The following is a 23,360-nucleotide window of genomic DNA, read 5'->3' on the forward strand; positions in this document are numbered from 1 at the left end:
CATTCGCTGTACACTGTGCATTGTTGGGACGATGCAAATCTTAAAAAAAGTTGAAAATTAAAGTGAAATTGATAAGATCCTGACACGTCACTACTAAAAGGGCTGTGCCTGCGGGGGTGGTCCAGTTCGTATCTTTTTCCAGCCATTATTATTTTGCTTTCTCTGATGAACCACCCCTTACCATGCCAGCATGCCTCCTCCCGGTACGTTAATTATTAGGTCAACCTTTTGCTTTCCAACATGCAAAAGGAAAATATATATATATATATATATATATATATATATATATATATAGGAGGGTTTAAATGCACCCAAATGCACTCTATCTTTCAAATTCTTTTTCTCTGTTTTCAAAGTCCAAATAGTCAATCTGAACCATTAGATGCGATCTATATATTAAGATGTGCTTGGAGACCAAATTTTACATTTTTCTGAATTTTTTACTATTTATTAAGCTACTTTGAAAATCGCTGATCCAACGGTGGCTTCTGATTTTACTATTTTGTTAAGCCACCGTTGGATCAGCGATTTTCAAAGTGGATTAATAAATAGTAAAAAAAATTCAGAAAAATGTAAAATTTGGTCTCCAAGCACATTTCAATATAGAGATCACATCTAACGGTTCAGATTTGCTTTTTGAATTTTGAAAACGAAAAAATGACTTATAAGCATATACCCTCATATGCTTATGGAAGTAGAGTAGCCAACCTCTCTTTCTCTCTCTCTCTCTATATATATAGAGAGAGAGAGAGAGACTAATATGCTTTCGGTAGCATATAGGCCGAAGTGTTATTGGTCCAAATTTGAAATTTCAAAATCCAAAAAGTCGATCTGAACCGTTCAACTTGTTCTCCATATTAATATGTGCTTGGAGACCAAATTTTACATTTTTCTAAATTTTTTTACTATTTATTAAGTCACTTTGAAAATTACTGATCCAACGGTGGCTTAACAAAACAGTAAAATCAGAAGCCATCGTTGGATCAGTAATTTTCAAAGTGGCTTAATAAGTAGTAAAAAAGTTCCAAAAAATATAAAATTTGGTCTCCAAGCACATTTTAATATAAAAATCACATCTAACTGTTTGGATTGATTTTTTAGACTTTAAAAATTACAAAAGACTTAGTTGCATGGAATCTCAAAAACAATCAATTTGACATTAACCAACCTCACACACACACATAGCGAAAGCCCAAAATGATAATAATATATTGTAACCTGCTCGTGAAACTTTTTTTGTGCAGTTCGCAGCATCAAGTATTATAATTTATTGATAAACTAGTGATAAAGACAATATTATTTGTGTGGGAGGTCGTATGTCGAAATCTAGAAAAAATAATTATTCGTGAATATTAAACAGTTAAATGGTTTGACCTATGCTTTTACTTAAAAAAAAACGTGTTATAATGTGTCGATATTGAAATTTGATATGTTGGCTTCTATTTGCGTAAATTTCTGGTATGTACAGAAAAATAAATGTGAAAAATTAGTCAAGATGTATATTTGGTCATAAGAACAAAATGATAATATTTTTTCGAGTCAGAATTATCTTCTTTTGTTTTTCAAGAACCAGTCCAAATTCCCTGATCTGTACCAAATTAATTAATGTAGAAAATAACAAAGACCGGCGATCAGTGTCATGGAGCACAGGAATCTTGTGATAAATGAATTTTGGACTTCCAAATATTATAAAAAAGGTTGTGACAACTTAATACCAATTCTATACATTTACACAATCCACGAATACATTTAATAAATATAATTCATTGCAATTGTGATAAATTTTAAAAGACTTACGATCAGTTTTAAATGACGAATTCGAACCGTTGAAACTCTCCCACCTTACGAGTGGTGTTTCTACATGTAAAAATTTTAAACATTCAAATTAATTCCGTATAAAGTAAATCGGTCAAAATTAGAAGGATAATAAATTAATTTTAATGCATTTATTTTTTAAACATTTTTTGACCGCTTGATTTTATACTAAATTAATGTATACATGTAATAACTTTTCACACGTAGATGCATCACTTATAAAGTAGGCGGGTTTTAATGGTTTGGATTCGTCATTTAAAGCCGATTTAACCGGTTTTAGACTTGAGTTCACCAAAGAGCTTGGTGAACTTAAGAACACCCTAGTTCTACTTTATTTGTATTGTACTATTTGTTGAGATTACATTACAAATTTACAACATTTAATAAATATTAAGTTTATTTTATATAAAATTTGCTCGATCAAATACCAAGGGCATCTTATGATCATCTCTTGCTATCTATACAAATAACTAATAAGACGTCAATACAAGTAAATACGAAGATAGATTTCCATAAAAGAAGTAAATACGGAGATAAATATAATACGATTATGTATTTACAATTTTTTTTACACGAGTTGTATAATTAAAAGGAAAGACACAAATTGTGCCTTCTTAACCTTCATTTTATTTTTATAACTAAAAAATATTTAAAAAAACTAGCATGATTACTTCATTTTCTATATTATATGATAAGAATTAATTATAATACATCACTGCAATCTTTATAGTTTTGTTAAATTAATTAGTTAATAATATTGTTCTATAGATGTTGTTCTTTTGTGGTTGCTATGTGTAAGTATTTTTTTTATAATATATTGTATGGATAATTGTGAATGTTGTTACTGTTGTAGGCTGATATCAATGGTGATACCAGTAAGACATGTCTTTTATATGGTTTTCATGTTAATGAAAATCGGTGGGCACGTCCGCTTTTGTTAAATATTAATAATAATAATAATAATAATAATAATATCAATAATAAGTTGTCTTTTGGTTACCACAGACGAATTAATTTATCTCGTAAGAAGTAATATTACTATAAAGACTATAATTTCTTTTATTAATTTTTCAAAAAAACTGATATGATTGTTTCATTTTTCTGAGATTTTTTTTTCTCGACGTATAATATTTAGCATAACAAAATGAATTTTTTTTATAAACCATAATTAAGAAAATCATTTTTGCTAAACCAGTATGATTACTTTTTTTTTTTAGAAAAACCATAAAGACCGAATAGACTATTCAGTCGGAAAATTTTACTTTTTTGGGACCGACTGAATAGCCTATTCGGTCCCATGCTACTTCACAGTTTTTTGTGGCAGCGTCCACAGAAAATTTGGAAAATACCCCGACCGAGTAAGGCATTTGTCCCCGTTGCACAGACTGAGCAGGTCATTCGGTCCCCTTTATATTCGTCTCACTTACCCTTCCGATATCTTGTTATTTTGGTTATTTTGGTTTATCCTCCGTTCACTATAAATTGCACCCAATTAATATATTTCATTGCAAGTTGAACCAACAAACATATAATTAGGATGTAATATATATATTAAGATTAATCAAGGTCAGAGTTTGTGTTATATCCCGAAATTTTAAATCAAATTAATATGCTAAATTAAAAATTTCGCTCAAATTAAACTTTTATTTAATTAAATGATCATTCATATTATACCTGATTAAATTAAAATGAAACTAAAAATTCCGAGATATAATTGAGTTATGAAATTAATACATATTGAATTAAGATTTAAAACTAAACTATAAGATTTATAAATTAGTTCTAATTTTTCAAAAGGTTCGTAATTTAAAAATTAGATACGATTCCTGTTAGATTATTGAAAATATGGTTATTTTAAATTAACATGTATTGGTGATTAAATAAACTGAGTTCTAAAATTTGAAATGTAAGTATATGAATTATTCATAATTCGTACGAATAAATTCATAATTTGAAATGATGTATTTACAAATCTCGTTTATTAGAGAATTATAGAGATTTAATTAGATATATTTGTATATATAAATTGATATCAAATTATTCGGATCCTAAATTGAAAAAAAAACATTCGAAATATTCGTACGAATTTAATTATAAAATCTTACGAAGCCTCGACTCGAGTTCTAAATTGAAAGGATAAATTCTAATGAATTTCTAAAATTAGTTAGAGTAGTAATTAATTTAATAAGGGACCCAGGTTGACGGTTTTACCTTGTACCAACGGACATAATTTGGTCCCAATAAAAAACAGAATTAAAATACATCACCACACCAACCACACCAATGGCCGCAGGATTTGGTGTGAAAAGTTGTGAAATAGCTTGGGACCAAATAGGCTATTCGGTCTCAAAACAAGTAAAATTTTCAGACCGAATAGCTTATTCAGTCTTTATGATTTTTCTAAAAAAAAAATAAAAAATAAAATAATCATACTGTCATACTGATTTAGTAAAAATAATTTTTATAATTATGGTTTATAAAAAAAATTCTAACAAAATTTAATGAAATCGTAACATCTCCACCTTTGGGTTGGTTCGAGAAGTGTTCGACTATTCCAGTTGCATCTTTGCAAGGGCACAGTTGGAGCATCGTACGATGATCTGGATCGTCTGTTTTAGATCCTAATTATTGGTATGCTCACTAGCAATGAGAAATATGGTCCGTAGAAGTCAAGATAAACGGTTCATATCTCTTTTAATCCTCCAATTGTACACTTGAAGGTTGGATTTGATCCGGACCAGTCTGGGACGGCGCTCTAGATTTGTGAAATAGAAATGGGAAGAAAGAAGGGCAGACAAGGGCAAGTAGAGAAGCAAACCCTAGCTCCATCCATCCCAAATTCTCTCCAAATCCCATTTAACGAACCAATAAATAGATAAACGCATTTAAGACATCTACTTCTCTCTCTCTCTCTCCAATGGCGGGAGTGAAGGAGGAGGAAGAGGGGAGGAGCGAGAGTAGCTACGACACGTCGGAGGATGAAGGGACGGAGGATTATCGCCGGGGAGGCTACCACGCCGTACGGATCGGAGATACATTCAAACAGGGCACCTATGTCGTACAAGCAAAGCTCGGGTGGGGACATTTTTCTACTGTCTGGCTCGCTTGGGACACCTCTCACTCGGTAACAACCTATTCCTTATATTCGGTGCTTATAATTTGGTTTTACTTTTATTAGTTCGGGCAGTTCCAATGCAAGGTAGCTGCTATTAGCTGTTTGTGTTTGGTTATGAAATCCAAAATGGAGATTTGTGACTTAATTCCAAGAAGAATATATAAAGTATAATGATTTCTGACATCCATTCAGTTCATTTTTGGAATTAAATTTCAGTGATTACTTAAATGAAAGGTTCGGTATTCTTGTCGTCGTTCACTTTATCTATGCAGACTGTTAACTTGTCTGTTCTTACTTAGAAGTAGTTATTCTAGAGGGAGAATTAAACAAAGGAACAGCCCCCTGTTTTCATAATCAAATTGGTGTTTGGGGTAGTAACAATGCCTGAGTACCGTTCTTATTCCCCCCAAATTTCCTAACCAAACAGTGAACTGGAGTTCGAACCAGTTGGGCATGTTTATTGGAACAACTAGATTGTGAGATTAAATCAAATTTGATGGAGAACGCTCACATCATTCTCCCTCAATAAGAGATAGAACCCTTTTAACTTCTCATCTTTGTGTTTGCTTCGGAAAAGAAAAAAATACAAATAATTTAGGGGGACTTGTTGTCTGTTTTCAACTTTTAATGTTGTTGGTAGACGGTATTAATTTAATAGGATAAAGCTGACTCCAGTAGTTTGTATCTCTGGGTTGGTCTCTAATAATTTTAAGTAGGAAGCTTTAGCTTTCCTATTGCCAAAATCAAAACAATCTTCAGTAGGTAATGGCTATCCTTACCTTTGTACCCACCAAACCCTTAAACCAATTAATACCATCCTGTAACAATCATAAAATGTCTGAATGAAGTACCCAACAGATCCCTTAAAATTTCCCCTTTTCTTTCCAGCGATATGTCGCATTAAAGGTGCAAAAGAGTGCACAGCACTACGCTGAGGCAGCCATGGATGAAATAAAGATCCTAAAACAAGTTGCTGAAGGTGACCCAAGTGACACAAAATGTGTGGTCAAACTACTGGATCACTTTAAGCACTCTGGCCCCAACGGGTCCCACGTGTGCATGGTCTTTGAATTTTTAGGCGATAACCTCCTAACTCTTATCAAATATACAGACTACCGTGGTATCCCTCTTAACATGGTTAGAGAAATTTGTCGCCATGTTTTAATTGGTCTAGATTACCTCCACCGAGAACTCTCCATCATTCATACAGATTTAAAACCCGAAAACATTTTGTTGTTGTCGTCTATTGATTCATCAAAAGATCCGAGAAGGACGGCTGCAGAGCTTATTTTACCAAAAACAAATCAAGCCGATGATGCAGCAGTTACGAAGCAGGTTGTTATCGTAGCTTCTTCATCAAATGGTGGGCTGACAAAGAATCAGAAGAAGAAGATCAAGAGGAAGGCAAAGAAGGCTGCAGCGGCCACGTCAGCAACTGGTGCTGATGGTGCTGAAGAGTCGTCAGAGAAGGGGGATGCGGATTCTGATGCAGGTAGTGTAGAGGGAAAGGGTAAAGAGAATAGAAGAGGGAGTAAGGGGACAAGAAAGAGAATGGCAATGGAGGCCGATTTGAGGTAAACCTAAACAATTCATTATCTTAGAACTGCAAGTGGATAGAGAAAGCACTTTGTTGGACAATTTTGTCATAATTTTAGTTAACATCAAACTTGTTACATTACTGGCAAATAACATTCAATTCCAAGGTGAGACCAGGGAAAAAGAAAAAGTTCCTATGTTGCCTCTAGCTATTCGATATTAAGTAACTAAACCTCTTGTGGTATTGAATACCCTGTAGCTAAGTTGCAACATTGTCAAGATTTTAACAAACAGTTTGCTCTTCTTGTACATTAATTAGAGGATGTGCTGTTTTTTTGCATGAACACGAGAAAAGCTGGATGATAGTTGCCAATGTTAATACATTTGGTTTTATTTTTGTTATGGTATAACAGACGGCTATTGTTGTTCTTGCTTTTCCTCGGTTGTTGGATTTAGATTGCCTGCACACTAGTGTATATTATTGTAAATGAATGGAAGAAAAATGCTTCAGATTGCCCAAAAGTTTTTTATATATTTTTTTAATTTGGTTACGGAGATGTTATGCACAATCATACATGCATACCTTAAAATTTACAAAATGCAAGTACTTTCTCTGCAAAACAAAATACACAATGCATAAAGGAACATGCCATTACCGATGATTTAAACCTCACATCATACCTATGCCCAAATTATCATGCTTCATTATTTCTTTATACGTAACACAATTGGCAGTTTGGGTAGATTTTAAAAAAATTGAAGGGAATAGATGGAGGTCAAACTTCCATTTTTGTAGGCATGGCAGATAAATCTAATTCTGAACAGGTGTGGTGTACATGCAGTGTTGTAACTGTCTGTATTCGGCTAATAAAGAAAATTTATTTTTTTATAGGTGCAAGTTGGTGGACTTTGGTAATGCATGCTGGACGTACAAGCAGTTCACTAGTGATATCCAGACGAGACAGTACAGGTGTCCTGAGGTAATTCTGGGGTCAAAATACTCTACGTCGGCTGATGTGTGGTCGTTTGCATGCATCTGTTTTGAGCTTGCCACTGGAGATGTGCTTTTCGATCCGCACAGTGGGGACAATTTCGACCGTGATGAGGTCAGCTATCCATTTTTCGATTATTTGTGCTTTTTTGGATTTGCTTTGTTAAGCTTTGATGGTGTTATAGGAATTCATGTATGATTAGGTCATGAAGTTTTTGGAACTTTGTAAAATACTCATATCCAATTCTTGCAGTAATGGCCACTTCTGAAGGTGGCAGATCAGGGTGCATTAGGGTTATCTCAGAGTCTGGTTCAACCATTCAAGTCATGTTGGATTTAGGTTTACTCAGGAGTCAATCGGTTCTGGCTGGGCTGTTTTGGGTATAAAGTCAAAAGTTTTGACTCAGATTTTTGGGGTTCGAGGTATATTCAGTTATTCTAGTTCGAGATGGGAGCAATCTGGTTTAGTTTTTTGTTTGCATCACTTGAGCTTTGGTTTGATTTGTTTTCAGATTATGGACCAGCCAGTTATATTTTGGATTTATTGGGTTTGGATCTGCTTTAAGAATATTTGGGATCTTGCTAGGTCAATTTTTTTTTTTTGAGATTGGGGGGTTCCAGTGTCCTTCTATGTTGGTTCAGGTAATGCCAATCAGCTCTAGGTTAGTTGGGTATCTTAGACTATGGGTCTTATTTATTTTAGAAGAGTCCATAAGTTTCCAATCAGACTTGGATCAAGTCAAAGATCTTGAAACTTCAAAATTATCATTATCATAAGGCGCAATCTATTTCGTTTCATAGCTACTTTATGGAAACTTTTTACAGTGGAACCATTTTGCACATTATACAGTGGAAGAAAACTTACCTTGTTAGTTAATCCGTTTCATCCTGGTGGCTTGTCTTTTTGTTATTGTAAAGAGTCAGTGTATCAATTGTTACATTTTTGTATGGCGTAAAATAATATTTTGAAATTGCAGTATCAAATGCTATCTAATACTAATTTCATTTATACAGGATCTTCTTGCTCTGATGATGGAGCTTCTCGGTATGATGCCACGAAAGGTACGAACAATACATTCATGCATTTTTCCAAGGTCATATCTCTGTATTCGAATAACATACTGGCTAGGTTTCATGTTACTGAGAAACTGCAAGCATGTATTGTCCGGTATGGAAACTGTACCTGTTTACAAAGCATTTTACTGAGAAACTCATGGCTTTTTTCTTAGGTTTATATTTATATGTTAGCATAGACATGCATTTCTCATTCTTGATGTTGGCCCCAAAAAAAAGCAAAGCAGTAACCTTATATTAGTACCAAGCCATTTGGAACCAGTTCAGTACTGGTAGATTCTGTTCTGTACTGTGTCAAGTCATATTCCTTGCACTATACTTAAATAGCTGTCATTATTAGGATATTTGACTTAAGCATGTCATATCTTGTCTTCTGTAGATTGCCTTGGGGGGTCGGTACTCACGAGAGTTCTTCAACCGGTATGGTGACTTGAGGCACATTCGGCGGTTGCGGTTCTGGCCACTAAATAAGGTTCTAGTTGAAAAGTACGACTTCAATGAAAGGGATGCAAATGACTTGGCTGATTTTCTAGTACCAATTCTAGATTTTGTACCAGAGAAACGACCAACTGCAGCTCAGTTGCTCCAGCATCCCTGGCTCAATGCAGGGCCCTTCACACGTGAGCCTGCCCAACCTCCAAAGCAAGAACTCATTTCAATGAATGATGGTGAGTCTGATAAGCAGAGGAAAGAGAAAGAAGAGAGAGATGCAATGGCAGTTGAGCTCGGCAATATTGCCATTGACAGTTCGTCTAAAGTAGTTGCGAATGACACTCAATCAAATCCATCAATTGTTCTCTCATCTAGGTAGTATAAGAGATGTTTTTGTTAAGTTTGTTTATTTGGGTAGTTTGGGTGATAAACTTCTGATTTGAGAAGAATTAGATTATGGTAAATGTGGTTTAGATTTGGTAGTTTTTAGGTTCTGGCGCGGTTTGATTATCATGGGGCTGCTAAGAGTGTACCTCTTATGGATTGTGGATGTATTCTTTTTTTTTTGTAGAACGCCGAGCATTCTTCAGATTCTTTTAAGAAACATTTCGATGGGTGGATTTCTTTGCTTGTGGTAATAATAATAATAATAATAATACTAAACTATGACATAATTTAGGATTTGTATTGCACTTCAGATGTATATCTATATTATTAAAGTCAAGCACAAAAATGAGGCCCACTATGAAGTTTTGGCAAAACAACCGAGTCACAAAAAGCGCATCAATGCTAACATTTACATTGCAATATATATCTATCTACATGTTATACACAATTCACATATTCTCTGGACGCCAGCACAGCAGCACTCAGCCTAGATGTTTGCTTTCATAAATCAACCAAAGCATGCTCAAGATTTTAGTACTGAGACCATGTTTATAAAATTAAATGAAAAGCTCTTACCAGTAAGCAAAAAATGATTGAGATACACTAGAAAACAAAAATACCATGATAAATAACAAAATAACAAGGACAACAAAAATAATTGAAAAAAAAGGAGGGGAACAATTACAATTTATACAACAAGTTATTGCGCCATTCGCCTGACAATAGAGGCCATGTACTTGCCGTGATGTTCGGCAAGAGCTAACTCTGTCTTGGATGGGGGCCGAGACCCATCAGCAGACACAACTCCAGCACCGTACGGTGAACCACCTCTAATCTCATCCAATTGGTGCATGCCATCCCCAAATGTGTACCCAATGGGTACATATATCATCCCGTGGTGCACCAACTGTGTTATTGCTGTCCATCTGTTTGACAAGAAAACATGCACATGTCACTACGCCAGCCTTTCAAGGAACAAATTATAAGCAAATGCAGACCGATGTATTTACAAATGAGACACTTGCAAATATACAATAGCCAACAGAGATAGCTTGCTTGAAAGGTTACATCTGAAACCGGGATATTAATTCAAATAGTATAGTGTTTTTCAATGCTATTCCCTAATTCCTATAAGGATTTCCAAATGAGGTACCAGTATTTTAGCAGACAGTTGCTAATTTATACAATCTTGCGTATTATACCAAAATTTGTGTAGAGATTGGACGCCACAAGAACATGGCTAAGAAACCCAAACTTACCACGACTCCGAATCTTAGGTTACATTGTCTCTTGTTTAATTTAGCCTTATGTCTGCCAATGTAATAATCTTGGTACTGTTACCATACCTAGTGGCTAGAGCTATCTACATATTTGAACACCAATAACATCCGTGCCCTTTACATAAAACTTTGACCTGATTTTGAATCATTTTGACATAATTAAGTGGTGCAATTAATAGCTTGACTCTCCTCTTTTTGTTGATACATCTATGTCAAACTTTGAATGTATTTGCAATTCAGGCTCCATTGCCCAAAACATAGGAGAAGGCATAGTATGCATCTAAATTACAGTAATTCTCTAATCTAGGATAGCATGTTCTATTGAGCAGTGTCCATTTGCTCAAAAAGTACATCAAACCTGAGCTTGAAATCGGCAAATGCTGTTTATAGTAAATAAGTCAGACAGAACTCCAATCTTCACAATTTATTCTCCAAATTAGCTGATATACCTAAAATATATAACCTTCCGCCTTTCTAATTCACAGACAAATTCTATCTTATTAACAAAATCGACACCGATGGCTTATCACTATAAAGAATTCTCCTTTCTACGTTAAAAACTAAATGCACATCTGTTAGCAATCCAATCACCACCACACATTGGAAAACACATATCAAACAAACAGTTAGGAGATAAAAACAGAGGCAATAACCAAAGAAATTCTTACGCAGTAGTCTCTTGGCCACCACCTTGGGTCCCAGTACTGACAAAGAAGCCAGCTGGCTTCCCGGCCAATCTCTGCTCGTGCCACAGTTTCCCGCCCATTGAATCAAAAAGGGCTTTCATCTGAGCTGGCATAGCACCGAACCGGGTCGGGAATCCAAAAAGAATGCCATCTGCCTCCTCAAGCATATCCACCTGTATTTCAGGTATTTCAGTCCCTTTATCTGGCACTATCATCTGCTCCAGTGCTTCTTTGGAGAGCGTCTCGGGGACACGAAACAGCACCCCCTCAATTCCATCTACACTTTCAATTCCTTTCTTGATAGTTCGAGCCAGGATCTCCACGTGACCGTACATAGAGTAAAAAACGATGAAAATTCGAAGTGTCCGAGGATGTTCCTCGGAGATGGTGACGAGGGTCTTGAGATCGCCAGAGTAGGGGATCGGTGGAGGCGCCGAGGTATGGTTTCTAGGGGGCGAAGTAAGGATATGGTGCGTTTTCTTGCTAGGTACACAACCCCCTCCTTTCCCCATCGCCTAGTAAGAGAAAAGGGGAGAAAATGGGAGGAAGAACAAAATTTCCCGAATTATACCGGTTTGACCAGAATTACAGAAGAAACTGCTCGAGGAAATGTCACAATACTCAAAACTCAAGTTTAATTCCAGAATAGAGCGAAACGGAGTGTCTTAAATGCTATTGGTGAGGCTATCGTGGACTGAAGACGAGTTGTAACATCCGTTGATTTGTCTCTAGTCTGGAAAAGCTTAACCTTTTCAAGTCAAGTTCCATGGCGTCAGAGCTGCCTAAATCGGATCTTATATGGCAGTGCTCGTGCGTGATGCGATAAGATCCGTGAAACCGTAACAATAAAAACAATTAGTTGGGTTTTGGATCTTTTGGGAGAAAACAGTTGAGATGGCAAATTAGTTGGTTCGATTAATTGGCTATTTCATGTATAAATTAGTTGGGTTTTATTATCATTAAAATGTATAATTTAAATTATGAAAATGATACTATATTTTGAATATGGAATTGGTATTCAAGAATCAAGACTAAGAAGATCTACATCCCTGAAACTATTAGAGTTTTTAATCTGACATGGCAGTTTTTTATTTAGAAACTATGCATGAAAATTTATTATTAAGAAACTGTTTATAAACTCTATATTGGTTAAATGATTGACTCAAATTGTTTTTCCTTTTTAATCTATTGCTGACGTGGCTTAATAGAAACTCTAAAATGAGTTTCAGGTATGTAAGAGTTAAAAACTTTAGAGACCATAATTTTTAAAAAGTAGTTAATAGTTATTTAGAAATCCTGTTGAGTTTTAGGAATGTAGATGCTCTAACAAGTCGGCCATTTTCTTTCAATCGACATAATCATCATAATTTTATTTTGAACGATGAACTACGATACATAGTGCTAAGGAATTTTTGAAAATTTCTTATAAACTATTTGTCATTATTCGTATATCAACACACACACACAGCAAGTAAACAAATTATTTTTTTTTAATGCAGAGCAAGACTTTAAATAGCGCGCTATAACGACGCTATAGCACCGTTATAGCGTTTTCGGACTATAAAAGCTATAGCTCTATCGGCAACTTGGCGTTATAGCGTACTATTCTACACTATAACGGCGTTATATGGGCATAGCATTGTTTTTTTAACTGTTATGTTATGATGCGATAAACACTATTTAAACTTTTGACGCGGAGAGTTAAAATGCTTAAAAATTTAATAACTCAAAATTTATTAAAATATCAGCATAAAATCATATCGTCAAATATTTAATTTATGTCAATACTTTATCTACATATTTTTTTAAAAACCTTTGATATCCAATATCTTACATATCACATCTAGAGATTTAATTTTAAAGTGGTGGCATGGAAAACAAATGCATCTTAACTTTTAATATATATTTTTTTAAGAGTAAGGCTACGGTGTTATGGGTTGCATAGAGGGCTACGGTACTACGGTTCAATATTCGATTTTTTAAAATCCTAACGGTCGATCCAAACCGTTCATCTTGTTCTTCATATTAATATGTGTTTGGAGACTAAATTTTACATTTTTTTTAGAAATTTTTTACTATATTTTTAGATAGGTAGAAAATCAAATAATATCTGAATGGTGCATAATTTTTTAGATCAAGTAATTTTCTACCTATCTAGAAAAATAGTAATAAATTTTCAAAAAATATAAAATTTGGTCTCCAAATACATATTAATATGGAGAACAAGATGAACGGTTTGGATTAACCGTTAGAATTTTAAAAACTGAAATATTGAGCCGTAGCTCTGTAGTCCTCTATACAACCCATAGCACCGTAGCCTTACTCTTTTTTTAATTTACCGTGGATACTTGTACGCGTTATTAAGAAATATCAAATTATCATAAGCATTTAATTAATCAACCGCATTATTGCTAATTAATCAGTACTCCATCGATATGTTTAAATACATGAATTTGTACGACACTGAAACATAGTTCATAAACTGTCTTCAGTATCGGAAATAAATCTGCTGCGATTCCAAAGAATTGTAGCAGCCTGTGATTCCAAATCTCTCTATTCATTTTTCTTGAGATTCGTGCATAAGTAATAGCTTCTTTTGAGATCCGGGCATTCCATAAAATGAAGGGAGGGATTTTGAATCGCAGTCTCCCTGCGATTCTTTGGAATCATAGCATATTTATTTCCTTCAGTACCTGATGGAATATCAACATAACGCAGTCGTTGTCAATAACTAATTTCGATTTTATTTAAGGGACACTCATTTATAGGTCAAATCTTCTGACTAGCGATTTTTTATCAGGACCACGTTTTAGAAGTTGGCTAGTGAATTTACAGCTAGTGTTAGTTGGTACTGTTGAGATTTGTATGTTTATGTATTTATAGAAATTATAGGAACTTTTTGATAAGAAAAAAATTATAAAAATCGTAAGAACTTGAATGTAAGATTGGTACTTATAAAAACTCAAAGAAAACAAGGAAGAAATACAATTCAATTTTTCTGAAATTTCCACTTGGCATCAAGAAGAGCTAGGGTTAGCTGTTTTTTTTTTCCTCTCCTTTTTTTTTTTTTTTTTTTTTTTACTGTAGTAACTGTAGCTACAGATCTGATCCGATCCAAGGCAGAGAGGAGCCGCCAACTTTCGCCCAGTTGAATCGTCGGGCTTGAGCATCGCCGGAGCTCCGCCTAGCTGTTGCTGGTCGGATGACCTAGATCCGCAGGTCTGTCTCTGCTGCTTCCGCCTCTCCTGCACAGCCGCCAGAACCGCTGTTGGTTTTACCATTGATGACCTAGCTCCGCCATTGATGACTTAGCTCCGCCGTCAGCCGAGCACAGTAGAGCAGCAGCTCCGTTTTCAGCCAATAGCTTTGTATTTTTTTTTTCTGCACAACTCCTTTTTTTTCCTTTCTTTTGGACAACAGTGATATCTCACAAACATATCTATATCCCGACCCATATTTTGTACCAAAACCTGTGTTTAAAACCATTAAATCGGTTGTATTTCATTGAAATATCTATAGAATGTGGTACTGCTGCAAGTATGTTCTTATTTTGCAGGAATCAGGTGAAATCGAGGAAGAATATGGAATTTAGAAGTCTTTACACGACCCGTGTGTTAGTTTGTAATAATCTAGAAGTCAATAATACAATAAATTATCATAAAACTTTGTTCATGAATTGAATGTTTATATCATTTTGTTGCCTTGAGTATTATTGCATTTATGAATCATTTCGAGTTCATGACTGAAATTGTGAAACTCCATAATATAGATGATATATACTCTTAAAAGGTCACTGACCAAGGTAATTAGCAGGAACACTAATTACCGCTATAAGGTTAGTATGTGGATTAAAAGATGGTTAAGTTTTACAAACCACTTGACACAAGATATCATTTTAATCACATAGATACATGTTCTAGGAACATGGTATTTGACAGACCCCGAATGAGACATTAAATAGAATTGTGTTCGTGTCATTTATGTTTTCATTCAGTGTCACGTTCTACAGTATGAGATATTTATCGTTCCCACTGAGAAATGTGTATGTGTGATTGTTATCCACCGCTGTCCGTAAAAAGCAGTCATAACGGTAGCGTTTTCATATGTATAGCTTAGCTGAGGAAGTGATAGTCTGCCAAGAATACTATTTGTCCCTCGTATCTCTATACGAGCTATAGCATCATTGGGCCCCTTGGTAGAGTTAGATTATCTGCATGCGGTATAATTACAAGAGTAATTATATTTGATAATCTACTCAAGATCAAGAAAAGATTCAGTAAGCAAGGATGACACACATCTACCTTGAAACTGATCTGATAGCTATGAGACAGAAGAACAGACACAAGTAAATAGTTTACTGGATCGTGATATTGTACAGTACAACATCATCTGTGTAATTGGATGGTCATGATGTGTTGCCAGATACCACTCATGATTATAGAAGTTAAACCAGTTTTAACTCTATTTACCAACATAACACAGATCCTATTGGGTCACACCATATAGGAGCTACTCGGAGAATCTTACTGATTAATTATAAATTGATTATAATTAATATTAAGATGGTTATAATTAATTATATGTGATATAATTAAATTATAAATGTCATTTAGAATGACAAGCAGAAACAACGGTTAATTTATAAACGTACACGTTACGTTGTATAAAAGTTACCGAACAACAACCGAAAAGAAATATAATTGTATATGACAATTATATATATTTGATTTGGATTTTAATTTGTTAATTATGGATTTGAATTATGGGTTTAAAAGCCCAAAAATAATCAAAGCCTTAATTAAAATTAAAAGCCCAAAGTCAAAGCCCAAAATCAAAGCCTTTTACTATTCATGCCTTAATGGGCCAAGGGCAAAATGGTCATTTCACACCTATGCCACCTTGCATGACACCTTAGGGTGTAGAAGCATGGAGAAGAGTGTGGAAGGGGTATTTTGGTCATTTCACATATTAAAGCATGAGGTGTCAAGGTATTTTGGTAAATAGATTTGTTTTGAGGGGTATTTCGGTCTTTTGCGAACCTCCTCAAAACACTATAAATAGAGGGGTGAGGGTAGAGAGAAAACTTACTAATTCACATGTTAATCTGATTAATTCATTAATCGGAATTTCTCTCTTCCCCGGTTTCGTTTATTATGAGATTCGAAAAAATATATTTTTGCAAACTCTGCGGTATTTCTTGTTTTGCTTTTAAGTGAAACAGAATAACTTGGAGTCTTAAATATATTTAATCTGTCCCTTTTTGGTGAATAGTGTTTCTGCAGAATTCCGCGGTTTACGGTATTTCTGGCAGAAGAAATAAACTGCTCTCCGGTTAGTCCTGGTGGATAACCGATAGAGGTATTACACGTGTGATACTCCGAGTCAATTCCTTCCCTGGTGTAGCTCTTCTCGCTCGGTCTGCATTCCAACTGTGATTTGGAAACAAGGTATAAACATGTTATATTAATCTATTTAATTGATAAATAGATTTAAAGCTTTAGAAAATCAATTATGGAGTAGATCTGTAAATAAGATTAAATGGATCTTCCTGATTCATTTAATCCGTAGCTTAAGATAGATGTAAAAATTTTTGTTTTACTCTTTCCGCACCTTAAGCTAAATCAATGGGTTTGAATCGTCAAAAACCCGACACCGTGTACCATCTCATGCGGGCCGTATCAACCTTGACTGGACCACTGACACGACCGTTGACTCGACCACAGAAGAAACACAGGCATATGGCCCGTGTAGCATTTCACATAGGTCGTGTCAAGCATTTCCGGAAACAGATCCAGAATTTGGAAATAAGGCTAATTGAAGGAAGGTCGGCCAGAAAGCTATATAGGCGAGATTTCTTGCACCAAAGAGGTTGATACATAACATATCAAGTTTTTATATATATCATATGAAGCTTTTATATCTAGCATAAGTTTTTATATATAACATATCAATAAGAAAAAAGAAGCAAATATAAACAAAAAAAAAATACTTCAATACAAATCTTATTTGAAAGAGAAAATCGAGTACACAACATTTGTAGTTTTAAATTCACAAGATTCCTCAAAGATTGTTATAAATATAGACGAGATTGAACAAAGGAAAAAAAAAAGAAAAAGAAGAGAAGGACGAGTGATTAGGAAAAAAAAAATCTTTACTTTTTTTTTATGACAGAGAAAGATATAAAGTTTAAAAAAAGTGTTTGGGAGCAAAATGGGGGATTGAGGTATGGAGGACCAAAACATTTCTATTTATTTAATTTGGAACGTATAGTTAATATATTATATTGAATTCTTTTATTAATTTATAAAATACATCCTCCTCTTATTATTAGGACTTTCTATTGAGCTGATTTTATTGAATGCTCTGCTGTTATGATTAGGACCATCGACAATTCGACATTGTCCTTTTCTTTTCCATTTTTTATTGTTTAAGAAATAAAGTCTTCCATGATCCATACATCAAAGTACAAAACCAACTCACAACCAGAAGATAATACAAAAGACTTCACTTGTGCCACCGCACCTGTTTGTGTGTGCTGTACCAATAATGTGCATCGGAAATTGATTAATCAGGCACCTGAAAAGATCCCAACTCAACGAATCCAGAACTGGTGAATAAGTCTAGTCTTACGAGCTGATTCTGTCACACACATGACACAAAAAGGAGAGGCTACAATACAAAGCAATTTCATCAATTCTTTTTTTTAAAAGTTTGGGGCCGCCTCTGTGCATTCATCGCCCAAAACCAGGAATTTAACAACTCCAGTCCTACCAGAAAATCCTGCTGCATTAGTTCTGGTCGCCCCTTCAGGCAAACCTGCTACCACTTCTCTCATTAAATTAATGTATTCCACTACAAAATAAATAAAGAACACTACAGTACAAGGAAAGAAAACAAATTAAATCACAATAACAATAGTAGTTTCATCTCTCTCTAATATACACTTGATCTGAAATCAAATCGTCCCATCACACATTTCCATATTTTCAAGTGCAAATAAATATCAGAAATCACATGTTAGCCTCTGAACAAATCTCAGACGCATTGAAAGGTATCAACAATGTCCTCCAGAGGTCCGGCTTAAAGAAGACCTGCATCTTTGAGCGCCTTCTCAAAGTCTTCTTCGCTCCTCCAGTTTGGCACCTAATTATTTATACAAGTTAGACACTTCTTGCAATGCTTAGAAAAGATCATTGTTACAAGTTAAATTCACCAACTATCAAGTATCAACAAATTACCTGTTTCAAAAAAAAAAAAAAAATTACCTGTTTCAGATAAAATTTCAAAAGTAGCCAACTGTAATCATACCAATGTGATACAGAAGGTCAAGGAACAAGCACAGATAACAGATTAGATAGCATTATTAGTACCTCGGGAATGTAGTGCTCAAAGTGACGCTCTATCTTTTCCATAATCATCTGATCCCGATCCGTGCATATTAAATTAAACACAGCTCCTGTTTCCAAAAAAATTGTGCGAGTAAAGAAACAAAAAGATAGAAACTTCGAAAAAAAAAAAAAAAAATTGAGAAATGAATACTTACCTTTACGACCAAAGCGTCCAGCTCTTCCAATCCTATGCAGGTATACCTCGCAATCAGGCTCTGATGTACCATACTTCATAGGCAAATCATAGTTTATAACCAAGTTGACCTGCCAATTTTTGTACATAAAAAGATATATGACAGAGTCAGCACAGGGTAAATTACACGTGGAACCTTTGCATAACTGACAATCAAACTAACCCTCTTAACTAAAACCAGAGTCCAACTACAGTGGTGATTCGCTGACCTCACAAACAGGGGCGGATGGTAGTGTAATGAATAGAGGGCTAAGCCCCCCTATAAATTGAAAATTTGTAAATTTGTCCTTTGAATTTTGTAATTTTTGCATGCATCAATACTTTTAGTCCCCTTGTAAAATGAAACTACACTACACAGGTTTTTCAGCCCTCCAATCTCGATTTTCTAGTTCCGCTCCTGCTCACCAATGGGGTTGATTAGCTCAACCTTTGAAGTGTTACAGATGGCAATGCGTGTACATCCCAAATTTGTCAACTCTCAAGTTTGATTTGTACAAGTGGTAGAAAAACACTGAAAAATGAATGCATTAAACAAACCTCAACCTACATTCATTTAACATCTTAACTCTTGTACAAAACAAACAACAGTTTTTTTTTTACAAATTTTCGATGTGCAAATACATTGCTAGTGAAGTACATCAAGGATCAGCTATTTCAATTTATTGTTTGAAAACCAATCTAACATTTTAAAGTATTCACAAGCACCCTGTTGATCTTGACAACACTGTAGTTGCTTGTGAAGAGGGGTCTTGTGAAGCACATTGCTTGTGAAATACTCACAAGCCCCCTGTTGATCTTGACAACACTGTAGTTGGCTTATCGAAACACACAAATGCTGAAAGCTAAAGTATTCATCCAAGTTCATTGCCATAATTAGTATCAAGATTAGATAATTTTGTACTTCAGAAGACTAAATCACCTGTTTGGGGAATATTTGACAGCTACAAGGTAAGGCAACCATACTCTTAGAAGTTAAAAAGAGCTCCATTCCATTTTAGTATTGTTTGGTGCTACATTTGGTGTTTAGATACTGTTGAAATATATGAGAGCATATTAAAGTGCGTATGTACACACACACACACACACACACATGCACGCACACTCTGTACCTGTGCTTGATCAAAACCTCGGGCAAGAAGGTCGGTAGTAATAAGAACCTTCGTTAATCCACCTTTAAATTCTCTGATGATCTTGTCTCTATCTTCTTGCATCAAGGCACCTTGGATAGAGGTGCACTCATACCCCTCTTTGACAAGAGTACTGTGCAGCTTTTGTGTGCTATCACGTGTACGCACAAAAATAATGGTCTGCCCAATCTTCTGACCAAACTCAAAAATTTTGTCTTTTATCACTTCGAGTTTGGCCAGCTCGTCAGGGCACCGCACCTTATATTGTTTTACTTTTTCTAGAGTTAGATCTTCTTTCTTGACAAATATTTGGTTTCCATCCTTGACAACTTTTGAAACAAAGGCTTTCACTGTTTCACTGAACGTAGCAGAGAATAGAAGAACCTGATTTGCAGAAAAGATTTACTATGTTTAGCCTATTCGTCACAAATTTGAATTTCAAAGTAAACTGAGAGTACAATTAAAAGTATGACCTCCAACAAACAAAAGTGAAAACAGAAAAACATGAAGTGCATAATCTTTAAAACTCCAAGTAGCGTTCCTCGAGAATTTTGCCATGAGAAGGAAATTTTAGTACATATTTTTTTTGGATAGCATTTGAATGTATACCATCTAATGATGATCGATTATTGAAAGTTACAGTTTTAGAAAGAATGTAGCATTAATGAACAAAAGACAAACCTGACAGTGTGCACTGCTTCTTTGGATGTCCTTCATGATCCTTTCTGAGTCATCCCTGAACCCATCCTGCAATATGACCAAGTAACTTTTATTTGGATTTTTTTTCAAAGAAACTGAAACTACATAAGAGTGTGCACAACAATGTTTAATGCATAAACTTTGTCTTTTTCAAAGACCTCTCTCTCTCTCTCTAAGAGAGTGAGACAGAAGGATATAAAATGCCGTTTTAATGACATTTAGCCGTATGCCCTGACATGCTCATGGGGAGTGCACATTTGCAGGGTTGAATTGATAGATAACAATATCCTTTAAATGTAAAGCTACCAAAAGTAAGGCTACCGGAGAATGGACAATTGACATAAGGTTTTCATTATATAGATTAACAACAAACAGGTCAAGAGTTCTGTAATTAAAATGCAAGTTTTTGCCACACGTACAGCATTATTGATTTATTATGGAAAAGTCAGATTCAGCCTGTAATTCTATTACTGTCTATTGCATGGATCAGGACATCTAGCTCTGTTCAATAAACACCAGGAACTGCTAGCTAAAACTGTGCTAGCTACACAAAATGTAGGTTCTGCAATTTATTTGAGCTTTCGGTATATCTAATTTGAACACAAGATCAATTAGTTTCTAGTATGCTAAAAGAAACATCACGATAGTGCATTCAGATTAAAAATACCTCAGCAAGCATGTGATCAGCCTCATCAAATACGAGTATCTTGACATCCCTGGTGGACAGCTTTCGAGCTGACATCCATTTTTTTATTGTTCCTGGTGTACCTATCACCACTTGCTCCGTCACGGGTGGCCGTTTAGCAATCGGAACGAAGTTTGATGATTCTGATGGAATAGCACACATGGAGGTTATTCCACTGAACTTTCCCATTCTTAGCAGCACAGATTGGTTCTGCATCATTAGGTCAATACAATTAAACAGTTTCATATTGCTATTGGTATTTAGAAGATACTGTGATTTCAAAGCTAGACCAGTGCTATGAATTTGGTAAAGCAAATGAAAATAAATTTAAAATAAAAGAGAGAGAGCGACAGTTAAAAAGATACAATAAAGAAAAATATATACGAGATTCCAGAAAAATTAGTGTAAGAAGAATTCATCATCATGAGAACCCTAAAAAAAAATGCTGGTAACAATAGGCAGGTCATCACGAAGACGGCATTAGTATCCAAAACTAAGATCTTCTAATATTCAACATTTTCTGCAAAATATGCAATGGCATTTTTATTTCATTTCTTGGCCTCAGTTGCAAGGAAATGCAATATGTAAAATCTGTCCATCTTCCATATATTCTATATGAATTTACAAAACAGGAAGAGTAACAAACCTGTTGGGCTAGCTCCCTAGTTGGGCATATGCAGATAGCCTGAGGTGCCTTCAAATTCGGGTCCACCCGACTCAACATCCCAAGAACAAAACAAGTAGTCTTTCCAGAGCCATTGTGCGCTTGAGCAATCAAGTCTTTATAAGGCGGTGTGAGAATCATGGGAAGTGTCACGCCTTGTATTTTGCTTGGCCGGCTGAAACCCATTTCCACATACAGACCCTTTATGAGGTCGTCAGACAGCTTTAGGTCTTCAAATTTAAGAGCCGAGGTATATACAGTGTCACCAGAGACAACCTGTATAAGAATCATATTAATGTTCTCTTCTACAAATCACAGAAGATAAGTGTGGAGTTTGAAAATAACTCCTAAAAATTCTTATATATTTACTACTCGCTTTCAGTACCTGTCTGTATAAACAAGCCAGTACCAAATGTTTACTGATTTAATAGTTCACTTGTCGTGATATGATTTATTGTGTTTCAAGTTCAGATATTACTTTCATGCGAAAAAGATCATATGCAATTGAATTGACAAATTCAACAAAAATATCGATTAAGAAAAAGAACATGTGGGGACTATAACCCTCTTACCACACAAATTTGGCCAAGTAATTTCCCAATCAGAGTAGATTGCAAGCCGAAGTCAAACTTAGATACAGCAAAACTAAGCTGTGCAAAATTAAAACCCAATGAATTAAAAAAAATACTTCAGTATTATGTAAAATGAAAAAACCAACAGCTTTGATCTGAGAATCATCAGGATCTTCAAGAAGACCAGGATCAACGCCTTTGCTGTCAGAGACAGTGAGCTCCTCCAGCTTCTTCAACTCAGCCTCAGACTCCTCCTCCGCCACATCCGCCCACGACTTCTTCTCCTCTACCTTCACCGGTGCCACTTCAGACGAACCGCTTTCTTTATCCGCCATCGAGTAGAAGTGTCAAACCCAGAGAAACAGCGATGCCTTGATCTGACGCAAGTCAATTTTAACTTTTTCCCTGCACAAAACCGAATTTGCATCCTCTAAGTCTGAGATATCTCATAATTTGCGTGACTTTTTGGAAAATCTCAACCGTTTCAATACGTACTGCGCGAATCTCAAAGCTCAAATAATACTGCCCTCCTACGTCACCCCGAATAGGCACCGACACGTAGGTCACGCAAAATATGAGATATCTCAGAGGATACGCACTCCATAAAACCACGATCGTTTAAAATATCTGGGTTCTTAATCAATTTTAACTTTCTTACGGCCCAATACTTAGGCCCAATATCTTACTCTTTAGCCCATATAACCAGTCAACTACCT

At 35.2% G+C, this 23,360-nt stretch overlaps 3 protein-coding genes across 3 annotated transcripts; 1 reads left to right on the forward strand and 2 right to left on the reverse strand.

Annotated features, from left to right (window-relative positions):
* The first annotated feature begins 4,557 nt into the window (after positions 1 to 4,557).
* LOC144550989 (uncharacterized) lies at positions 4,558 to 9,585 on the forward strand. The gene is made up of 5 exons (XM_078298759.1): positions 4,558 to 4,939; positions 5,819 to 6,504; positions 7,359 to 7,572; positions 8,472 to 8,519; positions 8,911 to 9,585. The coding sequence occupies exons 1-5, from the start codon at positions 4,733 to 4,735 to the stop codon at positions 9,340 to 9,342; spliced, it is 1,587 nt and encodes a 528-aa protein (XP_078154885.1). The 5' UTR covers positions 4,558 to 4,732; the 3' UTR covers positions 9,343 to 9,585.
* Positions 9,586 to 9,879: 294 nt separating this feature from the next.
* On the reverse strand, positions 9,880 to 12,050 carry LOC144550991 (putative NAD(P)H dehydrogenase (quinone) FQR1-like 2). Its single transcript, XM_078298761.1, has 2 exons — positions 11,299 to 12,050; positions 9,880 to 10,276 (listed from the first exon to the last, which is right to left on the reverse strand). The coding sequence occupies exons 1-2, from the start codon at positions 11,826 to 11,828 to the stop codon at positions 10,051 to 10,053; spliced, it is 756 nt and encodes a 251-aa protein (XP_078154887.1). The 5' UTR covers positions 11,829 to 12,050; the 3' UTR covers positions 9,880 to 10,050.
* A 6,157-nt stretch (positions 12,051 to 18,207) lies between these two features.
* Positions 18,208 to 23,058, reverse strand: LOC144550990 (DEAD-box ATP-dependent RNA helicase 38-like). Its single transcript, XM_078298760.1, has 8 exons — positions 22,791 to 23,058; positions 22,055 to 22,348; positions 21,391 to 21,618; positions 20,706 to 20,771; positions 20,007 to 20,408; positions 18,860 to 18,968; positions 18,687 to 18,772; positions 18,208 to 18,459 (listed from the first exon to the last, which is right to left on the reverse strand). The coding sequence occupies exons 1-8, from the start codon at positions 22,977 to 22,979 to the stop codon at positions 18,397 to 18,399; spliced, it is 1,437 nt and encodes a 478-aa protein (XP_078154886.1). The 5' UTR covers positions 22,980 to 23,058; the 3' UTR covers positions 18,208 to 18,396.
* Between the last annotated feature and the right edge of the window lie 302 nt (positions 23,059 to 23,360).

This window comes from Carex rostrata, chromosome 3 (assembly GCF_964058835.1).
Source record: "Carex rostrata chromosome 3, lpCarRost1.2, whole genome shotgun sequence".
NCBI classification, from domain to species: domain Eukaryota; kingdom Viridiplantae; phylum Streptophyta; class Magnoliopsida; order Poales; family Cyperaceae; genus Carex; species Carex rostrata.